At 44.0% G+C, this 24,649-nt stretch overlaps 1 protein-coding gene across 13 annotated transcripts in view; it reads right to left on the bottom strand.

Annotated features, from left to right (window-relative positions):
• The window catches only part of AKAP13 (A-kinase anchoring protein 13), a 223,929-nt gene that overhangs the window by 38,286 nt on the left and 160,994 nt on the right, over positions 1 to 24,649 (bottom strand). For 9 of the 13 annotated variants that reach the window (XM_036013131.1, XM_036013126.1, XM_036013123.1 and 6 more), the window contains 6 exons: positions 21,699 to 21,764; positions 19,705 to 19,900; positions 17,160 to 17,268; positions 8,738 to 8,780; positions 7,740 to 7,872; positions 1,336 to 1,510 (listed from right to left, as the gene is read on the bottom strand). In XM_036013131.1, the coding sequence (XP_035869024.1) occupies positions 1,336 to 1,510; positions 7,740 to 7,872; positions 8,738 to 8,780; positions 17,160 to 17,268; positions 19,705 to 19,900; positions 21,699 to 21,764 (722 nt within the window). The remainder of the gene's footprint in view (positions 1 to 1,335; positions 1,511 to 7,739; positions 7,873 to 8,737; positions 8,781 to 17,159; positions 17,269 to 19,704; positions 19,901 to 21,698; positions 21,765 to 24,649) is intronic. The other 4 variants (XM_028502173.2, XM_036013129.1, XM_036013130.1 and 1 more) reach the window with 1 other exon arrangement.

The raw sequence follows: 24,649 nt of genomic DNA, 5'->3' as shown, positions 1-24,649 counted from the left end.
ATGTCCACAAAAGTCATTTTACAAGAATACGGGTGACACAGCCCGTCCCTTAGAAAGTCACAACAGCTGTAGCACAGATAAGACAGGCTGCGGGCTATGTGGTAGCTGTAACTCCACACTTGTCTTCTAGTCAAGACAGCAGAGACTGGAAATTATTATTGTAGTAACTTCCAATCTGCTGAAATAAACTTGTAAGAATTTCCAATTCCAAAGAGAGAACTATTTTTAGTAACAAATCACTGGGATACTCCACACAAAGGACTGAACAGGAAATGACGTCATGACATCACGGTCTGAGAAGTGCTCCTGGGAGCCTGAATCACGCACTAGTCAGTCTGCACGGGTACAGGCATAACGTGATGCCAACGGCCCCAGCCCTGGGGGCGACTGGGCGGGGCCTGGGGGGCTGATCTGCAGGCTCTGCACACGTCTGACCACAGAAGCCTCCTCGATCTGCCTTGGTATATGCGACAAAGAGGGTCACTTTCTATCTGTGCGACAAAATTTCTAGATGTTATGTCTTGGAACAGGTGCCTGCAAATCAGTGCCTGGGGGTCAAAGCTGGCCTGTGGCCTATTTTTATATGGTCGGAGAGCTACCAATATTTTTAAATGGCTGAAAAACTTTAAAGAATTAATAAGCCATGACACATGGAAATGACACGGAGTGCGAATTTCACTGTCCGTAAGTGAAGTTTCACTGGAACAGTCACGCTTGTCGGGTTATGTCCTGCCTCTGGTTGCTTTCACACTGACCTGGCAGCGTCCAGTCCTGGTGGCCACGGAATCTAAGATATCTGCTATCTGGTCACTGACAGAAACAGTTCGCTGACCTCTGTCCCAGGGTAGCATCTTATCAAAGCCAGGGACCACGTTCAGCTAACAGACGGCTTTCAGATGGTTTCAGCGGGTCAGCGATAGTTCGACACGGAACAGCCCTGCGTAGGACCGTCCTCTCCCTTGGTGGGCTGCACGACCTGATGCCGACAGACGGCTGAAGCACACACCCAAGTGCCAGAAAGAAAAGTGAGCGCACGTGACCTAACATGGGCCTACTGGGGGGTTCAAGGTTTGTGCCTCAGAGATGGTTCTGACATGGACACAGACTTCTGGAGCAGGCTTAGGGACAAGCGGTGGAATGTCTGAAATTGGGGCTCTCTGAAAAAACACAGGCTCCATGTTCTGCATCAGGACTGTTCTTCCTCAATGGTGTTTAAGGAAAGATATAAAAAGGACCGCTTCTCCCCCAAAACGAGGAAGAGATAAGGGAGTGGGATGGACAGGAAATGAGAAAGGAGCTTCCCTGAGCCGAGAGAGGAAGCGGCACAGCTCTTACTTGCACAAGCGTAGGCATCTCTGTTGGTGAAAGGCTTTGTGCACTGGCTGCAGCCGATCGGGCCCACGACAGGCATGGAGCTGAAAGAGTGGCCGTTGAGGTTCTTCTTGTCCTTCTCCTTCTCTTTGGAATCCTTCTCCTTCTCCTTAATTTTATCTTTCTCTTTTTCCTTTTCCTGCCAAAGAAAACAATCAACAATTCATTGAACACCAACAGACCTTCCTTTGCCCTACACAACCCAGGTGGCCTGTGGTCAGCAGAGGTTGCTGCCGACGGCTTTGAACAAAAGTTAGGAAGGTTGCAGCACTAGACACCGGAAAGAGGCTTCTAATGTTAGCGTAGGACATGTCTGCAGTGGCCAAGAATCCTCCTTAGTAAGCCAAAGCCCAGCCCACACAGCAAATGGGCAAGGAGTTTAGGGCTAGCTGCAGGCAGGGGCAGACGAAGGGCCGGCAGAAATTCTGGGAGCGGCCTGAGCAAGAGGAAAGATGATCGAATAGCAGGAAAAAAAAACATCACACCAATCACAAATCTCAAGTGAGGGCACGCCTCTGAGGTTTTCTCCCTCACTCTGGCCAGAAATGTTAAATGCCCCCCACGTATACAAGCTCAGTTGTTACTAATTGGAATTGCAAAGTTCACAGATGTTAACTTTGGCCCAATTTTCCAACGGGGAGGAGGAATTTAAACTCGGAAAACTTAATGAATAGTGCTGAGTGCTAGAGATCCTAACCAAACATCTGCGGCAGTCAGGGACATTTCAGGGGCGCACTACTCCTGGCAGGCTGGGATTGTGGGGTGTAACTATGCTTGCCATGAATGGTTCTTGCCAGGCAGGCCATTTGGCTGGTTAATCAATATCAACGGAATGATTTCCTTTCAAACCAATGGACCATGAACAACAATTCGCAGAATGCATTTAACAGTTGTCATAATCATGAATGGTGGGATACCCATTTTCTAGGGAATATGACAGCACTGTGGCACTCTTCAATTTCCTGGGAAACGAGTGCCCCAGAGTCAGTGATAATGACAACTACTGCCTTGCACATACATTATTTCATCTGATCCAACAACTGTGAAGTAGGTAGGGTGGGCATTAAGCGTCCCATTTTACAACTAAAGATAAAAATAGTAACAGCTAAATTTTTTGAATAGTCACTATGTGCCAAGCACTGTCATAAGCAACTCACATGTATTTTCTTGTAGCAACCCCATGAAGTAGTGAGTACTGGTTATTATCTCTATTTTACATCTGAGGAGTTTGAGGCTTAGAGAGGTCTAATACTGCATTTGCGGCCACACAACAGTAACTGCCTGGGCTGGACTTAAGATCCAGAGCTGGCCAACTCTACATCTTGGCTCCCCTTCGTGCTGGTCTACTGCCAAGAACTGGAGAGGTTTGTTGACTCACAAAAGGTCACATAGCAAATGATGAGCAGATCCCATCTTCCTACTCAGAACTGAAACGATGCATGTTTGCTAAGGCTATGATTCACGTCAGGTTCTTTCTAGTAGAAGGCGCATGAAGATCTAAGCGCTGAACTGATACGCTTTAGAAGTATAAAAAAGTAACAACAGAGGAAGGGAGAAAAACTAATGTACTTCTCTTTACAAAACAGGAAGCTGTTCTCAGTGGAAATTAGTAACTGCTCAAGTACATAAAACTCTAATAAAAATCAGTAACAAAAACTGAGTTTCTCAAGTAACTTCTTTCTTTTAGCTAAATTTTGCTGAAGGCTTTTCCATGTGTAAGATGTTCAACTGAAAAGCATCTGACCTTTTGCTCGAGAAAGCTCATGCACGCTCCACAGGCAAACACATCCACGCAACTCCTCTCAAACCTCACAACGCTCTTCAAGTCTGAACACAAAATAAACACGATCCGCCTCCTCTGCAGCAACCCAACACCGTCCTTCCAAGAATAAAAACTAAACAAAACAGCAAGCTCCACAGTCTCTGTCTCCAGGTATTAGAATTCAGTGCTTTAAAGAAGTCGAGCTCTTACCTCATCATGTTTTGGTCCTATGAATCGCACTGTGATGAGGGGCACTTCGTGAAACCGACCCCATTTTACCGACATGACGGACCCCCATGCCAGGAAGTGTGCTCTCACGGAAGGAGGGGCTCATGCCGGCAGGGCAGAGCCCGGCAGCTTCGTGCTGCCATCAGAGAACCCTTAGAGAAGCCGTCAGAGGAAGCCAGAGACTGGTTGAGAAAGGGAAGGAGGGAGGAGGGCTGAGGCTGCTCGTTTCCTCAACACGAGCTCAACTGTTCGAATGCTGCCAGTGAAGCCAGCTACCCTAGTGACAGAGGACAGAGGACACAGGAAACGAAACAAAACTAATTCCCCAAAATGTGTGCATGGTGCTGAAGTTGCAAGATGGGAACTCTGGTGTGGACTGAAGCCACTTTTTAAACACTGGAAGCGAGGGAACACATCTCACCTATTGAAAAACAAACACCTCATTTTAGAAAAAGCAGTACGTTTCCCTAAGAAACTTTTTAGTAAAGTCGCCTGTGGTAAGCAGCGATGGGCTGTTTCCTAAAATTTGACTTTTCCCTGTTTAACAGCTGACAAAAAGCTTTCACCCTGTGCCGGGAAATGGAAGCTAGAAGTGTGTAAAGGGGAAGGTGCAGACAACAACTACACTAGGATACTCTGAAAAAAATAATTTTTCATCCTTCTAAAATCTACCAATCTAGACAAGCGATTAAAACGTGGAACACGCTGTGATTATGCAACTGTCATGCTGCAGAGTTCTAATCAAAGAAGGAATGAGTGAAGTTAAGAACTTGCTAAAAACATTTCTAACCATCTCCTAGTTGTCTGCAGAGGGGGGAGCCTTGGAAAAAGAAAAAGAAAACCAGTGTGCTATGCTGCTTTAAAGAGGGCCCCTGCACTCTCTCCACGCAGGAGAACATCATGCTCATTGCTGTCTGAACACTGTGGCAAGCAACTCATTTACCAGGAAACAGTCCTATCTCTCAAAGGTACAAAACTCGACAAAAGCAGAAACTGTCAGTCTTCCTGTTGTACTTCCTGTTTAGGCTCTCCACTTTAAAAATACACCCACATATTTATCTATTAACTCATGCCAGTTATTGGTTAATTCTTAAAAGGACATGTGAAGGATTAGTCTCAATTTCTCAAACCCTACACATATGCAGCCCAATGCTACAGACAAACTGGATTATCCATGGAAGGCGAACCATTTGCCACCTTGTGGCTGGCTTTGGGATCCTCTGAATATAATTTAACAACTGTTTGTTATCACATATTATAAATTAACATAGTTAGCATGCCAGTTATATCTCAGTTAATAACTACAAATTACTTTATTGTGTGTGACTATATATCATGCTTAATTGTAAGGGAAGTAGAAATTTCCAAGCCATTCTTAAAGGCTTGAAGAATTAGAGGTGGTGATTTAATATAATCTGCAGTACATGCTCAAACTTTTCCTTTAAGAAAAAAGTAGGAATGGTTACACTGCACAATAAATGAATAAAAGCAGATTAGATGAGATCCAATAGTATCTCTTTAAAAAGTAATTTCAAAGCAAAAAGCATATCATTTTCATAAAGGAAGCACTCATTCCCAATCTTTCACATTACCGAGAAGTAACAGTCTTCAGTAGCTGTGAAGTGAGCTGAGTTAGTGTGATGTCACCAGAACGCTCCCTCACTGTGTGCCGTCATTCAGGGAATGAAGCACTTCTGCACGGCAACACTCTGGGCGGCATGGCGGTGTATAAACACAGGGCATCCACCGTAATTTAAAAATGTGCCACTTTGCTGTTTCCTGTATTTCTTACTATCTTTCGGTACATCGGCAGAAGCCAAGCTATTATGCTGGAGGTTCTAAAACACTGTCATCTCAAGTTAGCTAGTAACAATTATGAAAGGTGACTCTTAAACGTCTTCATATATGTGGCCACCAGGGTACTCCAAACACCTGACACCATGCAACAGACTGCAATCTAGGCTCAGAGCCTTGTCATTTTTTTTGAGTTTCCATTGCTAGAGATAGCACCAGCCCCTAAAGGTCACCCCGTGAAGCCGAGAGGGAAAGAGGAACCATCTCATTGCAAAAGAATGTTGTCATTCTGATAAGAGGTCAGCCGATACTGCTTCTGCCAGTGATGACAGACTTCCCTCTCACACAAATTACCTTCTTTTCTCCTGCCCTTTCTCTTCACCCTCCCAGGAGCAAAGCGGCAGTCTTTTGCTTATTAGAGGAGTCACAAAAAAAAAAAGATACTTTCAGTAGCAGGTTTTGTTTAAGGGGGAGTGGGGAAGAGTACTACCTGCTGGAAGTCAGGCCGTGCGAGGCTCTGCCTTAATGTCACCTAGTTCTGTGACCTGCAGCAGGCTGCTCTGTGCTGCAGGTGGTACAGCAGAGAGGCCGGGATGACTTTTAAAGGTCAGGCTCCAGGACCTAAGTTCACGCTTACTCATCCTGCTCACGCCTGTCTGTGTTACCTCAGCAATGTCATGGCCGGTGAATTTACCCCTGCACCTGGAAGTCAGGGTCACTGTGGAGCTGACAGGGGGGGCAACCTCCACTTAGTTACTGATCTTCCGATTATCCGTTTGTTTGAGGGAGATATTCCAGTTTAAGAACATTTCGAAATCATATGAACAGATCATACAATTCTTCAAGGGACTGCGTGTTAGCACCCAGCAGAACACTGAGACTACAGAAGTCACTCTAACATTTGGCTGATTTATAGCGACCTTTCCAAGGAGACTTTCTTTTGCTGATGCCAACCAGTGTCCGAGCCAGCAGTGATAAGTAAAATACACACGGCTCTGTTCTAAGCCTTGCTGCCCGTATGTGGCATACCACCAAGCGTTCTGCCCTCTTTAACCTTATTTTTGACTTATAAAACAAGGCTATGAAGTTAATACCTACATGTAGTTATTCTAGATACCACTTGCTAGATTCTCTGCATTGTTTTCTAATTTCCTGACGGCCCCATTCCTATCCACCCTGCACTTGGGCCACGGAAGTGAAGAGAGAAACCAACCCTGGTGGCAGGTTGTATGGAAAAACTCCTCTGACTATTGAGCAAACCTGGTGTTTTCTAAAAGAGATGCTATTTGCAAAACCCAGGAAAATACATCAGCTATATTTCGACCACCCCACTTAGCTGAGGGCCTAAGAAGCCCGTGGTTTGTTTGGGGGCAGGGCATGGGAAGGAGTGTGGGGAGGTGCCCACTGACAGCAACACCCTTGAGCGTTTACTCCCCTGCTTCTGAGTGTGTCTGTGTGCACCTGTGTGTGTGCCCCCTCAACACACACGTGTACACAGTGGTTCCTTGCCAGGAGCTCCTTAACTGATTTCCAGTATTTTTCACTTTTTTCTTATTTTGTGGGAGGCTGGCCGGGAAGATAAATGCAGGGCCACTGCAGTGGGAGGCTGAAAGTTTTTCCCCAGCACTGGGAATTGATCTGTTATCTCCTTTTCTTTCTTTCTCTTTAAAATACAGTTTAAAAGTCACCCTGGCTGGTGTGGCTCAGTGGATTGAGCACTGGCCTGTGAACCATAGGGTCGCCGGTTGGATTCCCAATCAGGGCACATGCCTGGGTTGCGACTCAAGTTGTACTCTCAGTAGGGGGTACGTGAGAGGCAACCACACATTGATAGTTCTCTTCCTCTCTTTCTCCTTCCCTTCCCCTCTCGCTAAAAAAAAAAAAATAATAATAAAAATAAATAAATAAACAAAACAGTTTAAAAGCAGATTAAAAGGGCGGTCATCTCAGTGCCGGGTTATTATAGGTGATTTTTGTTTTCTTACTTTTATGTTTTAATTATTCTTATAATGAGCATGGAAAAATTAACAACTATACAAAGATGTGTACACATGTTATCTGAACCTCAGGCACTACAGAGGATGTACTGCAGCACACTCCTGGTTAGAAAGAGATTTAAGAATTCACATTTGTCTTAAAAGTTCTTGTTACTTTCTGTGGGACCATCTTGCTGACCTCTAAACCCAAATGTAAGTATTTTCCGTCCACGGATCTTGGCATAACTCCCTGCAGCTGCACTGCAGACCCGATGACCAATTCCGGCACCTGGACCTCTGGTTCCACATCAAAGCCACACACGCACCCAGACACAGTGTCTCAGTCCCACAAAAGCAAGACAGGTGAGATAATGTGTGAAAATTTCTTAGCACGTGGTGAAAACTCCGTTAGTGGTATTGCCTCTTGTTATTTTTCTTGCTGTTATTTTTCTCCCATTAATAAGCTATCTCAGAGCGTTTCTCTGAATCTACTCCCATGCACCCTCACCCTGCATTAGTTCTCGGGTGCAGGCAGGCTGTGACAGTGACAGGAGCCTCCGGGTGACTGACTGAGGGGTCACGCAAGGAATGCCCACGATGGTACTCACTTTGCTCTTTTTACTGCTGGACATTTTATTCTTGATGTAGCTGAAAGTGCGGCTCACTTTCGTGCCGCTCTTCCCTTCAAAATCCTTCTTGGAGGGGCTCTGGGGCAGGAAGTTGTAGTTCTCTTCTGTTATACTACATTAAAAAACAAAACGACGGGCTACATAAGTTATTTTCCAAAAATTAAAATGTCTTCCACCAAATTCTTTGTAACTATTTTTGTCACACACTATTTTTCCTACAAGTCCTTATATCCTCACGGAAGACGGGAGGCAGAACAAGAGATGGACAGAGGCTGCTGAACATTTTGCTACAGCATCGTCTGAGAACAGCACAGCCCAGTGCCCATGTTCTGCCGCCAAAGGTGCTGCATCATCCCGCATCAGCACAAGAAGGGGGAGTCCAGTACGGTCAGAGACTCTGAGAAAGACCTTATTCATGTAACTTTCCTTACAATATGTTGTTAGAACTACACGATTTTATTACTTATTGTGAATCTCTTACTGTGCACAATTTACAAATTAAACACTATTCTTCATACGTGCAGAGAAATATGGTATCTATAGAGGTCAGTACCGTCCACAGTTTCAGGCACCCACTGAGGGTTTTAGAGCGTAGTCCCGGAGGACCAGGGGGAATACCAGCCCCCCCACACACACCCTGAAACCAACCGTTGTTAGACTTACAAATTAAAAACCCCCATAAGCAAAGAGTACAAACATTCATAAAGTCAAACAGAAGTGTTTCTCACACGATTAAATGCACACAATAACCTTCATCACTTGAAAGAGTAATGACAGAGGAAAAGCACTGAAGACATTTAGAAAGGGCACAGTCTCATTACCAACCACTTCTGACCATCATTCCAGGTTCATCACTCAAGAAAGGGAGAACCCAACAAACTCCACAAATGTAGTTTTATTCAGTTAAATGTCATAATCCATTCTGGATTTCCTTCATTTCCCTTCGGGAAAAAGAGTAACAAATAAATGTCCAGTACCTCTCTGTCAGGTTAGCACTGGTGCTGTGGAAAGGCCGGGAATCTAGGAAACAAAAAATGGCAGAGAAATGTTAGAGCCAAAGGACTGTACCTGAAGGAAAGAGAAAATGTCTAAAATGTTTACAATGATTGAGATAAAAAGCAGAGACAGCATTTCAAAGTCAGTGCACGGTGCCTTCTCCTGCTAAGGGTTTGGTAGAAGAAAAATTAAACCAGAAACCCCCAAATTAGAACTGTGATGGTGAGTGAATTTCCCAATAAAGAAGTTTAATCCAGGATCCAAGTAACTGAACAAACCCCAAATCAAGATTTTTTTCCCCTAATGTTCAAACTAAGATAAGACATGTTTCATTCTTGTTCTTATCAAATGTTCAGCTCCTACAGGCCATCATTCTGAGATGATGTCACAGGAAGACTAGGAAATGGGAAATTAAATATATTCTGTTAATTTCATTCTCAGGTAGTTCTTTCTACACTGAAAATCTAGCCAACACGTATCTGGTATGCTCCTGAAGATTCCAGGACAAGGGTCCAGGGACAGTAAGAAGAGTCTGAGCTGGCTTATAGGGTCTGGGGCATGCCACCAATCTGGGGCGAGGAGTCCATTTCCTCCCTGTGAGAGGAGGAGCTGGCGCAGGCGTGCAGGTCCTCTCCAGGCTGGTGCTGGATGGAGTGAGTAGCACAGGCCCATTCTCCCCCCTCCCACAACCACCAGGCCATAAACTGCAGCAGGTCATTAAAATAAGGCCAAGTCAGACAGCAGGGCAATGCTAAGTAGAACAACAGAAGGAATACCACTCTTTTTAATGCTTAAGCTCCCAAATCATTCTAGATTCTGAACAGAAATGCAAAACTGTAGTTATTATTAAGTAAACAGCTAACAGGTGGGAATAATGCATAAGAAACTTAAACTCTGTGAGTCTTTAAAAAGACTGCTTTCTATACAGTTTGTCTTTTACATACTTGGGGTTCTTCTTCTATTTTACTGATCATGCACAGTAACAACAGCCAGGTGAGGGGGGCAGATGAGCCCATTAAGAATAAGATCCAGGACCTGCCCCCTGCCCCTGTCTGGCACAGTCTAGGTGTGAAATCATCAGCATGTTAACCTCAGGAGGCCTTAGCTTAAACAAAAAAAATCAACAACAACAACAACAAAAAGCAAACCCAAAGTATGGTTTAGATCAGTGGCTTTAAAACTTTTTCCACCCAACGGAGCCTTGAACGTTACAAGTGGTGTTAAGCTTTCTCAGGCTGCCAGGATTCTGTTGTACCTAGTAAATTACCACACTAGTGATATATGAACAAACTGAAAATGAAATCTATAAAAATACCAACCAGCAGAGAGCCTGGCCAAAGATAGGCTAACAGTAGATTTGGGTTGAATAAATTAAAAACTGTAAAAACAGCACATAACTGAACAGTAGGAGAATCTATGGCTCCTATGACAGTTTCCAACTTTGTCATTGCTGAAAATTTTTTTTTTCATTTACTATGATCTTTTGGATGAGGTTTTTGAAAAGTCATTAGTCCACTGTGGCTCTGAAATTCCTAGTGTGGTCAGGTTTTCAGAGAATCTAAGGCACAGGTGGCAGACACAAGGCCACATCCAGCCCTCCACCTTGTTTTATCTGGCCCGGTACCTTGTTTCTACCGGGTGGCAGCACCGAGCTCTCACTTAACTGTTAAGAAGTAGTTACATTTATATAGTCCTAAAATCATATTCGGCCCTTTGAAGGCAACCGTGAGGCTGATATGGCCCCGGGGAAAGTGAGTTTGACACTCTGAAAGGGACAGAAGAGCCAATGCAACTTCCATGATGTAAGTACTCACAGAAGCAAAAAAACCTGGCATTGAAGCGCACCTATTCATAGGTCTGTGAACACAGTGCAGCGGACACTGCCTTGCAAATCTGCAGTGTCCACATCACCACTTGAAAACCGCTCCAGCCCGAGTTTCCTAAATTTCTGTGACCCTAAAACCACCTCTTTTTTCTTCCTCTGCCCCCCGTGCCCAATTCTCACTGGTAGTTCTGAGTTTAAGGAACACATTTTGAGGAAGGTGGGATATGATTCGAAGGTTTCTTCCAGCCCCTGTACTCTGATGAGTTCACCATAATTTTCTATTAGAGGCAGAAGAAATCTGCTGGCACCTTTGTTTTTTTCCTGCCCCCTGACCTATTTTCCACAGCATCATCAATACGCCAAGATGAAAGAACTTCAAGAATTTCTGAACCCTCGAAGTTGTAAGTGGATTCTGGTAGAGACTAGTATCTTATTGTGTGTGTGCCTATTTACCAAATCTCTCTTAATTATGAAAAAGTACTGCACACGCAAGGCCTGCACTAAAAGGAAATTAACTACACTTTGTGTTTCTGTGTATAAGGTACTTTAAGAAGAATGCAAAAATGTCACCCTGAGCTTAACAGAGCTTAAATATTAAACTGTAATATTCAAATATTAAATGATTAAATAAATACTGCAGACACTCAGGGTCAGCAAGCAGTTGAGAATTAAGGTGCTCACTCATGTAGGTATTGTAATTGCGTGGGACTCATGAGTTATATGAAATGAAGGCAATTCATTATTTAGCTTTATATTAGAAATAATTTTCCATTAAAAATAATAATCCTGGAATACTGTAGAAATCTTGCACAAATGAAAACAGTTAATTTTCATGAAAGGAGGGATTCATTTCCCTTCCAAGTTTACTAAAACTGACACCTTGTAAAGTTTTAAAACTCGGTATCGCCAAGTAAGGACGTATTCATCTGAAACCCACAGTGTAGAAAAAGGACTGAAAAAAAAGTTGCAAGGAAAGAAAATAGGAGGAAAAGGTGAGAAGAAAAAAAATTAACATTAGCTGGTAAATAGCACAGGTGGGCACCCAGAGATCTGTCCCACGAGACAAAGTCAGTGAAATGGGGAACGATGGGGATGACATCATCAGACGGAAAGTTTTGTGAAACCAGCACTCGGTATTACGGAAGGCACTCAGTGGGATGGGAACACACCGCTGGTGCCTGGGGGGGCATTTGCGTCCCGGGACGGACTCTCGTGCCCTGCAATCAGGCCACCGGATTAATCAGGGTGCACAGTGTACAGAAGACCAAAACTGTCTTACCAAATTAATTTGCAAAGCATGACGACAAATGGTTTAGACACAAGGGCATGCAGGGGGATAAAGGTCCCCAAACCACCTCTTAGTGCCAAGCCAAGAGCATTCTCAGTGCTTGTCAGGCGTGGGAGAGCAGCCCCTGGCTCCCATGGTTGCTTACTTACACTGTAACTCCTCCTCCTCATCACTGGAATGAGAAGAGCCCAGAGAAAAGAGAGTTTTAGACTTAAGGAGGAGCGGAGAGATGCTGATGGAGAAGGAGATCTGCCTCGAGGGCGGCGGCGGTGGCGGCAGGGCTGAGAAATGGGTTAACAGGGGTCATTAGAACAGGCACAGATTACACCAAGGCGACGCTGAAGGCACCTCCAACCCACTCGGGACAGAACAGTGTCACTGGCCTGTATGGTTCCCGGAGAGGCTGTCTAGGCAAACAATGCAACTTATTCACATTTTCATCTTTATTTCCGAACACGTAGGATTCTAACACAGCTTTAAAAAATTCATTCAACAAATATGAACTTGTTAGATTATGAAATGATAACTAAATTTTTAAAAATATTTTATTTATTTATGTTTAGAGAGAAGAGAAGGAAGGAGAAACAGAGGGAGAGAAACATCAAGGTGTGGCTGCCTCTCGCACGCCCCCTACTGGAAGCACGACTTAGCTCACAACCCAAGCATGTGCCCTGACTGGGAATTGACCTGGCGACCCTTTGGTTTGCAGGCCAGTGTTTAATCCACTGAGCCACACCAGCCAGGGTCTAAATTATTTTTAACGGTTATAATTTATAGCCAGAGGTGTTTTTTTCCCCTTCAAAGTAAAACTGCATCTGGCTCTCTTCCTCCTCACCCTGAATTCCTCATTCACTCCCACCTCTTAACTGCAGTCTGTACACAATACATACCGGTGACTCACCACCTCTGTCTTCAGGCCAGGTCTGTCCTTTGAGCTCACAACCAGTTCACCTAACTGCTCTCGTGGGGGTGGGTATCCCACAGGCAGCTCCAAGAGAGCAAGTACCTAAGTAAACCTGTCTTTCCTCTAGACCTGCTCCTCCGCCTATAACCCTTCACTTCGTGGAGTGGTACCTAAATCTAACTCATTATTCAAAACAGCAATGGGAATCCTTACATCACAGCTCACTCTGTCCTTTGGATTTTTGTCTTCTGGAATTTTCTCAACACCAGCTTCTCCCTGCTGCCACTACTCCAGGCCCCAGTTCAGGACACCAAATGCTCCCATCTGCATTTTGCAATGCTCTGCCCACCTCTCCTACCCAACATGCTCTCCAGTGGGGTCTGCATGAAGTGTTTCATTCAAGTAATGAATCGATTTAGTCAACTTACAGCCCTCCACTGCCCTCAGATAACAAGCCCAACACCCTCAGTCCTCGTCTCCAAGTACTAACTCACTGAGCGGATCCCTCGTTTTCTTTTGGTCTCGATGTTGATATTATTTATCCCCAAATTAAAATGTGTATGTATGTAACATATGTAATATATCACATAATAACCATGTACATATTCAAGCCTTGCAATTCAACCAAAAGACCAATGGAAAAACTCCATCTGCCTGACTCAGTTTATGCCCTGATATATCTGTCTGTGTCACCTTTTCCAACTAGAAGCACTGTAAGAAAATACGTGTGTTCCATTACATTCTCATCGCACTGGCCACAGTTTAAAATAAGACAGGAAATTAGCAGAGAAAGTAGAGATAAAATATCCGCATCAGCATTGATGCCTAACTTCCCAGAGGTGCGCCCTGATCTTTGGCCACGTGGGTTATCTTTTCAGATCTGGTGCTTGTCGCACATGTAAATGGCACAGTGCGGCTCTCCGGACGGACTTCACCACCATGGTCTAATGAAACCTTCTGATCACAAGCCAGTGTTCCCATCGAGGCATGCATAAGGAACCTGGCCGATTCCCACACAGGGAGTGAGGGCATACGACTGACCCCAAGGACAAGTGCCCCTGATGAACACCCTTCCGTGTGACAAAGAAGCAAAATGAAGGGGAAAAAGGAATTCATGAAAGAAGCCTGTGAAGGGAAAACATCTCATGGGTATGACTCTCCTTGTAACATTATCCCTGCTAATGTGCTAGGGTTCTTCCAGGGAGAGAATCAATCAAGCAGTTTCTTTACAGTTTGTAGGCACCTTCTGGGTAAGAGCAATGACAAGTTTAAACACGGAAGTATTCTGTACAGCAACAATGACCTTGACTCTTTAAATTCTAAATGGAAACCATGCAAGTGTCTCCTGGCAGGCTGGGAGCCTCCACCCAATCCTCTCTGATGCAAGAAGGAGTGATGCAAACACACTTCCGGGAGAGGAGGGTGAGGGCGAGCCCTCCTGGCGTCTTTCCCACATGACACAGGCAGTGCCGGGCTACCTTGATTCTCCAGCAGGAGCAGGCAAGATGCTCCATCATGTTCCTCCCACCAACAGAGCAAATCCAAGACATGAGTCAGGAAGCTTTCCCACCCACTGTGGTCCCTCAATAAGCTAGTCTACCTGGCACCCCAGAAAATGACAGAAAGGTTTGAGTCACCATCTTTACTCAGTATTTTCCTCCACATCGATGGGTTTCTGCAACAGATCCCAGCTTAGAAATGGCAGTAGGGGTTTGTCTGTTTTTCTCATCTGGCAAATGACACAAGACATTCCAGACAGCGGCCCAGTACATTCTCAGAAATGTGTAAGCGTGAAAGACGGTGGGAGGAGCAGCTCATTTCTTTAAAGAAAGAGGACAGAGCACGGGAGCGAGATGGACACCAGTGAGTGAGGGCTGAGTTCAAAAAGCACTTTGCTCCTAGCCACGGGTGTCCATGAGACACAGCCACTTAAAGAATACGAGGGACCCTGTCCTCGTTTCCGTCACACTGCTGAAGCTGGGCAGAGAGAAATGGGCCTGGGCTCTGTTTTGGGCACTGGGGACGAACTCCCTAACGACAACAAGTCCTTACTGTAAGGCAGGGAACATGCTAAGGACTTTAAGGAAATCCACATTTAAACCATATCACATTATTATCACTGTTTAATAGTTCGAATAATTGAGGCGAAGTGTTTCAGTATCTAGCCCGAGGTCCCAAAGGAACTAAGTGGGCTTACGATAAAATGAGAGTTAAAACAGGTGAAGTGTGCCGAACACTTTAGACGGTAAAATCACTGTGTGCACAGTAATCATGATCGTTTCAGCTAGGAAGACCATGACCAAAGATGGCTCATGCAGCACTCAATCGATCTACAATTGGAGAGCTGAGTCTGTGGCAGATCTAGAACTATCTATCCAGTTATGCTGATGCTCAAAAGCACAGCACATGAAACAGAAGTTTTAGTCTCCTGTTCAACGGCCCAGCTTTTTACACTTGTTTGTAAAGAATGTACCATGCTTCTGGTGCAAAATACAAAAATACAGTTGGGAAAATTAACTTAATTGTGTAAGGGCAGGGACTCAGGAGAAATGGCGATAAAAGAGGTGACTGTCCTCCAATTAGAGTACACACTGACACAGGGAAGGAGGTGGGGCTAGTCAACGACTTCCTGACCCTCGCTCCAAACCTGCATGCAAGGAACACTGTAAATTAGGATGAAGACGCCCTATTCTAACAAAAGGACTGAACACTTACTCAGAGCCCTGCTCTGGCAGCTGTCAGTGTCTCTCAGTGAGCTGAGCACAAACCAGCCTGGCCACAGGAGGCAAAGCTCCACGAACCAGCCCCTCTGGCACTCCAAGGCAGTGTTTCTTGGGAGTCAGCCACATTATTTATAGTGTTTGGCTAGCAACTGAAAACACAGTAAAAAAAATCTCGCTTTCTGGGGGGAAAAATAATGAAGTATTTCATGCCCAAGGCCAGAGAACGTGTGACAAAATGTAGGAAAAAGCTCTCTCTTTGGGACATAATCTGCTGGTGCTGGGTGTCTGCTGCCGTTGGAACGGAGTCTCCACCAGGCCACTGTACCGGCTAGTCCTGGAAGGAGGGTACGGGGGGCTGGCAGGTCTCACCAAAGGGCTCTTTCTTGTCTGTCTTTGGCACACCAGGCCCATTGAATCCACTATCAACTATTTTCTTAAAATAATTTCCATGCTATACCAGCAAAACCTCTAAACCAAAGCCCAATCAAAACAAAACCCAAACCCCAACAAAAGCAGTTGACACTGTTTCTGTGAGTTTATGCCTGTATCTTTGAGAATAAGTGACGTTAGGCACCTTTACTCAAATAGGCCAGATTTGTATCTGAAGTAGTAATCGTATAAAAAGGAGAACGAGGTTAAGAGAATTGGCCAACATGTCTTAACTCCACTGTGGGAATTAAATCCAGGAAGTCATGGCTGGAGCCAGAGCATCCCATGAACTCAGGGCAGCTACTTCTGTCTGTCCCGAACTGTTGAACAGGGGCTTTGTCAGGGGACACTGACGAAGCACCAGAAATAGCAGTTTATCTACTCCCTTTGCTTCAGCCTCCTAGATTCTTGCTCTTTTAGCAAAGAATGTAATGTACCGCTCCACCTTTTTGAGAATTTAAATCTTTACATCATGACCTCACACTGGCAACTCATTTAAAAAGGAAAAATCAGTATTTTAAAAATAATACAAAAAAGTGGGGTTTTCCAAAGAGCACGCTGCCTTTCTGTGACAAACATTTGCATCCAATGCAAATGTATTTTTGAGCATCTTTCATTTGCAAAAGGCCCGAGTTCATGGCCGCCAGACATCTCTTTATGACCTCATAGCCAGTGGACCCTGATTTGCATGCAGTGGCATTTATCAGTTTCCGATGTAATCCCCTTGGCACTCGCTTAACTAAAACTCTATTTCAGTCTTTGTCCTTCATGAACTTGACATCTTTGAAGAGCTCAGAAAAATAACACTGGATAAAATGTGGATAATGGCTCTGTGGCAAAATAAGAGAGCATCCTTGAGACGTAAGAGCATCATGTGTCTTCACATTTGGGGACTCCGGGTGAGGAATATATGGTAATTCTTTGTATTGTTTTTGCAACTAATTTTAAAGTCTAACATTATTACAAAATAAAGTTTTAAAAAATATGTCAGGTTTAGGCCTCCAAAATATAATAAACTTATTAATGTATTAAGGAGATTTTTAGGTAGCAAGAGAAGGAAGACCACAGAACTGAATTCTATCTTACCTTTTCTATGTAAATGATGAGCCATTCATTCAGAGGAAAAAGCAAGGGAATTTTGGAAGGTCATGCGATAGGGTCTTAAGGTAAGAAAATTGACAGAAAAAGTATTTAAAGCATATTTAATTTTTTACAAAAGTAGTATTATACTCACTGTCCAACCCAGGATGGCTGATGGTCATTAATGAGATGGATTTTGTCAATGTAGAAGAAATGGCTGAGGTACGGTAATTAAATCCCTGTGGTTTAGATCCGTGACAGGTCTGTAAAGAAAGAAAACGAAGAACAGGTTCTAAGTACTTGCTCTTGCATTTCCAGATAAGCACAGAACGGTACACTCCAGCCCAAGTTGGGAATAAGGCGGCACACAGGCCTAAGAGCTGCAGTCAGACAGCTGTGGACCGCAGTCAGCCCCTGCCACAGCTGCTCAACTGCGGAGACTTGCTCCGCGTTTCTGAGCCTTCGTTTTCTCCCCTGTAAGCTGGGGGTAACTAGAGCATGCATCCTTTACCGTGGTTTCGTATCCCTGACAGTACCCAACAACATTTCAAACTTAGTAAGTGCTTAATTAACACCTGTTGCATGCATAACCAGATAAAAATAATTTCATTTGTGGAAGTACAGTAATAATATTCTGATCTTAAAGAGTTGGAAACAGAGATCTAAGTAAAAATGTTTCAAGACCACAAGCAAAGCAGCCCTGTATCTGGAAAGAAGCCTAAATCTCTTCCATTTCCTCTTCTAAGATTAGACTGCCTGCTTCTCTACTGGAGCCTGACTGCAATTTGATAACTTAACTCCCCAGCAAACTCACTGCGGCTGCAAGGCCTTGTAACCCAACCAGCTGCAGAAGGCCCTGCAATGGCACTCCAGAAACTAGTCACTCAGTGTTTACCAGCCCGTATCTGCTGTTTTTGAGAGCCCATCCTAATCGTTAACTAGTTTTAATTCTGATAAATCCCTTCCCTTCAAGGTAGCTAAAATCTGCCCCTTTGTGACTTGCACACATTGAAAGGGAAGCAATGAAAATCCGTTACTAGCATAAACGCCACTGGACAGCACTGAAGACTTCTGATTATTTAGGGCTTGTTTCCTGTGTAACCATGGAGTCTGACGCACAGTTGCTATGTTTCCAATACAACTGTGAGGTCTGAAAAATGACCTCAGGGAAAGGCAGAGACTTTCAACAGGAAGTTGGCTGCAGGCATTGTGTCCAGATCAGAGATACACGCAGCTCTGAGGCTGCACACAAGATAAAAAGCTCGAGGTCAACAGAGGTCCTGGAAGGTGAGGCACAGCAAAATCTCTTTCCGCCTTCTATTTGATTTTTTTAAGTATGTTTTATTGATTATGCTATTACAGTTGTCCCATTTTTTTTCTTCCCTTTATCCCCTCCACACGGCATGCCCTCCCTCCAGCCTTCCCTGCTCCTTAGTTTGTGTCCATGGGTAAGTCCTTTGGCTTCTCCATTTCCTCAACTATTCTTTTCATTAGGCCTTCACAGGGCTATAAGTGATGCACTCATTACTAAGGGGATCCCCTGGTGCCAAGCTTACATTTGGTCACGTCACTGCTGTGTAGTAGGATGAAATAAAAAGACATTTCTACACAAAACCTCAGTCACCTATTCAAAGTACAGGCTGTTGAACATTTTTGTTTCCTTGTTTAATTAGAAATGTTTTGGGGGAGGGGGAGGGGGAAGAGTGTATGGGGTGGTAAATGGTGATGGAAGGAAGCTTGACTTGGGGTGGTGAACACACAATACAATATACAGATGAATTAGTGTAGAACTGTATATCTGAAACCTGTATAATTAACCAATGTCACCCCAATAAATTCCATAGGAAAGAAAAAAATGTTTCACTATATTGCTACTTAAAACTCTAGTCACCTATTCAGAGACAGGTGTTGAACATTTTTGTTTGTTTAGTCAGAAATGTTTCATTTGGATATGTATCCTGGAATCCTCTCAGAAATTAATCCCAGGTCTCCTTTGCCCAAGAAAGAGGCCTGGGGGTTCTCAACTCAAAAGCTCCCAGGCAGACTGTCAGAAGGGGTGAGTGTTAATGCAGGGCTGAGAAGATGAGAACTCAGCAAAGGTCACTTGCTTTGGTAGACAAGGAAACCCATGACCTTCAAGAGCAGATCTGCAAGACAGTGACAGTGGCGGACATCAAGGCATCATTAGGGGTGAGAGGAAGGCAAGGAGTGCAGGTGCTCTCGCAAGAATTTTGGCAGCAACAGGAAGGAGAGAATAACTCGTCCTTTCCTAGACAACGTGATGAGATAAAGAATGAGGAATTTTTTTTCCAGGAAGGAGAAACCTGTGACATGGTTTTGAAAATAGGGAAATTTAATAATGGTATGTAACACACCTCCAGGCTCATTTTACTATTGGGGTGGTAAAAGAAGTCCTCAGAAAAGAAGAAAACATTTGATTTAATATCCATGGTACTTTCATAGCTTAAAAAGAAGTTTCTTGGATAGTATTGTATTTAATACATATATTTAAATCTATGCAGATTAATCCTATTTTTTAATTAGTATTAAGTGCTAAAAACTTATTTTGCGTTAGACTGAGTGGATTATGTAATGAGTAAGTAATCATAGCTGCTAGCCTCATGGTAACATGAGGACGTATTTAGGGAGAGAAAATTAAGGTTTTCCAAATTGGCTCCAGGTCCACATTTCAGCCTTACCTGCTGATCGAACATCCTATGTTCTCTCTGGCCTGATTCCAGATCCTCTTCCGAAAGGGACACCAGAGAGTCACCCCGCTCCCCACCACTGAAAGGGTGTCTGAGCTCCTTGGTGTTCGCAGAGCTGACGGCTTCCAGAGATGAGGATGGTTTGTTTCCGACACCATCTCCTCCTGCCAAGCCTTCTAGGCTGAAACTGAACACAGAGCATGAGAGTTAGTGCACTCTCTTTCCGAGTCCCAGAAAGAAAGGAGGAGGCAATACCCCTTTAGTGGTATCTCTCTTGCACGTCTATCATTTCTATCGCACCCAGCAAGGCTCTCTGCAGAGGCACAGCACAAACGAGCACCACCTGCCTTCCCCCTCACAGGTCTTGGGAAAGAACGCTGCACTGAGATTTCCTTACCTAATTCAACGTGTTCAAATGTTAAACCATCTAAGGTCATTTTTTCACATTTTTTTCAATATATCATATGGACAGACCATATGATCTTATTCATCTTTTATTTATGTGGTTTCCCCTGATCTTTTGCTGAAATCTAACTCTGCTAATGCCAAGTAACTACATGGCATGGAGAAAACATGAGGGTAAGTAACTTTCAGAAGGCAAATGGGGAGACTCGGACTTGCCCCTGAGGCCATTAAGTGGACCTTTATAGCTTTAAGTTCCACGACAGGTTAGCTGAGCTTTGTAACTTCACAGCCATACACCTGCCCAGAAAAGCCCAAGTGCTACCGTGAGCACTACCATCTGTGCACGCCAGCCCAGACAACGATGGCTCACCAGGCTTCCTGAGGACTGTTAGTTGCAGACAGGCACATAGGACACCTTGAAGAACAGAAGCTGAAAAGCTGCTGAGTCTAAGAGTTTTAATTTTTTGTCCTGATACTGACAAAGAGGGGGGGAGGCAATCTTGAGGGGGGAGGCAATCTTAGGGTTCAGTATCCAAAATGGGATCCCTGGAATAAAGAATTTTGTGGTTTGCAGAGTAAAAAGCATTTTTCTATAAGCAGGTGGCTAGAGAGAGATGTTAGCATCTATCCCTTTTGGGGTTGCTAGGCAGAATGACTTTTATCTGCTACAACTGCAGGGGAAGCTTCTTTAAAATAAGTAAGACCTCAAAATAGAGCTGTAGCAGACCACGTCCTCAGCTACAGACAGCTGAATTGTGTTTGAAGCTGTTTACTTATTTCTGCTCAAAACTGTACAGTTAATTGCTACAAACAATTCACAAATGCTAGTCTAAAAAGGCTTGTATTTGTGTTTTTTTTTTATTTCACAAATTACTATAAATTAAAACTGTATTAAACAATGGATTTTTGGTTCTTTTTCTATTTCAATATGAGAACGTAAATCATGACTACCTACAAGTAATGTCTCTGTAAAAGTCATTTTAATACCAGGGACAAGACGACGGGCTAATGAAGAAGAAATTTCGTTTTTATTGTGAATGATCTGTAAAACCTAAGAAAACCACATCTATGCTTTCCACACAACTTAATCCTGCAAATGTTTTAGTAATCAAATCTGCCTGCTTAGGAGAAAAAGACCATGAAATGAAGAGTGTGTGCATGTGGACTCGAAAGCGACTGGTGGATGTGGTAGCATAATAGAAATAAGGGCAGCTAGTGAGCTGCCCTGGTTCTGTCAATGTTTTCCTCAGGACGGGGAATCCCTAGGATCAGAATTAGGGCAGACTAAACAAAGAGAGGCGTGGGCTAGCGTACCACGCAGACAAGTGCACAGAAAACACCCAGTCTACAGCCACCGGAGACACACAGGATGATGCGTTAGGGCACAACACCAGACTTCTCGGCTGCACCCTTCAACTGGATCGGCGACGCCGACAGCAGAGGCAGTGGGACAGTGCGCTCACACGCAAAGCAGGCCGCCATATGCAATCCAGCCACTGAGAAGCCAGCTCCAAGCCAAAGCCCACATGCCCTATGTCAGGATTTCCCCTTCGGCTGCTGGACACGGAACAATACCATACCTTCTGTAATTAAAGTCAGCGCTCAGGGCAGTAGAGTATTGCACACCAGAGGGACACCAGCTCATACTGGGGATGACATCAATGACAGAAATAGAAATGGAGAGAGAAAAGAGGAAACAGGGATGGGGTTATTGGGTTTAAAAAGAGAAGGGCACAGTTAGAGACAGATGGACTTATATGAACATCAAAAAACTAGAAATGCAACACTGATTTACAAAAAGGCGAGAACAAATACCATGGAATCTTAAAACCGTTCTACTGATGTCTACCTACACAGTGTGTTAGAAACGACTAAGTAAGCTCTTAACGGGGCAGCAAATCCGATCTGAAACCCAGTTCCCTCTAGAGAGCCCTGCACTGAGAGCCCACCTACGCGTGGCCTCCTCTGCAGAACCCCTCACGGAGGTGTCCCCCTCTGTTACTGGGGATGACCTCTCTGTGAACCCCACCACCCCCACACCTCCCACCACTCTCACACCTCCCTCACCTTCTATAGCGTAACTAGAAGGAACTGTGACACACCACACTGGTGGCAGGCTCACTGAGTCATCAGCGTTTGTCATGTGTTTCCAGGAAGGCTCCCTCTACGCCGGACAATCCACCGACCTCCATAAAAGCGGTGTCAAGAACCACATCCATCCTCAAACCCTACTCTCAAGTCTCTTGCTTATGCTGAAGATAAACTATACAACAACGGTGACATTTCCTTGCATTTTAATGATAATGAAGGGATTCAGTTTCCTCCTTTTTTTAAAAGAAATTCTATCATACTCAGAAATTTGTCTTTTTTAGTTTTCAAACCAAAATTTTAAAAATCCATTTGTTCATCTACTTCCCTGTCTGTCTCAGCACTGACATTCGTTCTCAAGCAGCAGGGACAGAAAAATCTGGGGTTGGGAAGGCCAAGGACATATACACAGCCAAAAAATAACCAATTCAAAATATCACTTACTCGGGAAAGGAAACTGCATCAATAGGTCAGGATTTTTGACCAAGAAAAGCTACCTTTTAAAAATACACTGCTACTATTTGGGCCTCCAAGTTCTAAGTGACAGCCCTTTGTTTCCGGGGGCAGGGGTGGGGGGGGACGACAGAGGTGAAACCATAGCACCCTGCTGAATCTTAGAACTGGGAGGTTCATCAGACAATCAGGGGCCCCCTATCTTGAATGCAGCAGTGTTCCCCCTTATCCATAGTTTTGTTTTCTAAGGTTTCAGTTACCCAAAGTTTAAAAATATTAAGTGGAAAATTACAGAAATAAGTCTTAAAGTATGTGCCTGGGTGGTGGCACCACATCTCGCCCGTCCCACTCTATCCCATCGCACCCAGAGGTGCGTTGTCCCTTTGTCCAGCATCTCCACGCTGGGCTCATTCCCCACCCATTAGTCGACTGCTTAGGAGCTGACTCGGTTATTATTAGATTGATTGTCTAGGCATCGCAATGCTTGTGTTCAGGTGACCCTGACTTTACTTAATGATGGCTGCAGGGCCATTCATGTAACACTTCTATTGCAGTATATTGTTATCACTGTTCTATTTTATTATTGGTTATTATTAGTCTCTCAATGAGCCTAATTTATAAGTTAAACTTTATCATATGTTTGTAGGATATATAGGAAAAAACACAGTACATATAGGGTTTGGTGCTATCCATGATCTCAGGCATCCACTGGGGATCTTGGAACAGATTCCCCATGGATAACTGAGCACCTACTCTATACCTAATACGTTTTTTTTAGTTGACAAATAAGGGTTTTCGAGATGAAGACAAGGAAAATGGTGGGAGAATAACTGTAACAGCTACCCCTATGACTCTTCTAAAAATGAATTTTTAATATCATTTTAAAGTATTTTAAATTTTAAAACATTTTAAATAAGATTAAATAAATAGCGTAAAGCTCCCAAGTGAAGCAGCAGAAAGCAGAAATACATAGCTGAGGCACACCTCGTGTCTGCAAAGGGAGACCAGACTGACTTGTGAGTACAAGTAAGCCTTGATATAATTTAGAAGCAAGCACACACAAGACTCACAAGTCCTTTCACTAAAATTATTAACTCAGCTCTGGCCGGTGTGGCTCAGTTGGTTGGGTGTCATCCCACAAACCAAAGGCTGACAGTTCAATTCCCAGTCAGGGCACATGACTGGGTTGCAGGTCTGGTCCCTGGTTGGGGTGTGTGCAAGATCCATGTTTCTCTCTCTCTCTCTCCCTCTCTCCCTCTCTCTCTCCCTCTCTCTCTCTCTCTCTCCTCTCTCTCTCTCTCTCTCCCTCTCTCTCTCTCTCTCTCTCTCCCTCTCTCTCTCTCTCTCTCTCTCCCTCTCTCCTCTCTCTCTCTCTCTCTCTCCCCCCCCTCTCCCCCCCACCCCCTCTCTCCCTACCTTCCCCTCTCTCTAAATAAATAAAATCTTTAAAAATAAAAATATAAAATGAAAGTATTAACTGTAAATCTCCAAACTGCTAATAAAAATACATATGATATCTAAATATCCAACTTCTTATTAAAAAATAGAATGTGGTTAATCGGGAACTGTATACACACTGTCAAATTATAAATTTTATATATATATAATTTTATTATATTAAAAAACTCTCCTTCTGATTTAAACATCCCTTTCCTCTCAAAAAATATGTGGGAGACCGGGATGGAATTTAAAGTGGAGAGACTGAAGGGCACCAGGAAGGCATGAAGAGGGACATGCTGGTTTTCTGAGGCCCCAGGAAGCTGCAGACGGTCCCACAGGAGCAGAAACACTGCCCTTCCTTGCAGCAGAAAACTTCTTCCACAACTAAGAGTATTTCTGAGAGCACCCTAATGTCCCCAGTTCCTCAGTTAGTGGGCGGGGGGAGCAGGTCACATTTCATGGCTCTTTGGCTTTGTTTTCAAATTTAGGAAGTTCTACATTAAAAAAAACACAACTATCCTCCTCCACCTTTTAATACTTGTTGGAATGT

Source organism: Phyllostomus discolor, chromosome 12, assembly GCF_004126475.2.
Source record: "Phyllostomus discolor isolate MPI-MPIP mPhyDis1 chromosome 12, mPhyDis1.pri.v3, whole genome shotgun sequence".
NCBI lineage: Eukaryota > Metazoa > Chordata > Mammalia > Chiroptera > Phyllostomidae > Phyllostomus > Phyllostomus discolor.
This window is presented reverse-complemented; position numbering and strand designations above follow the sequence as displayed.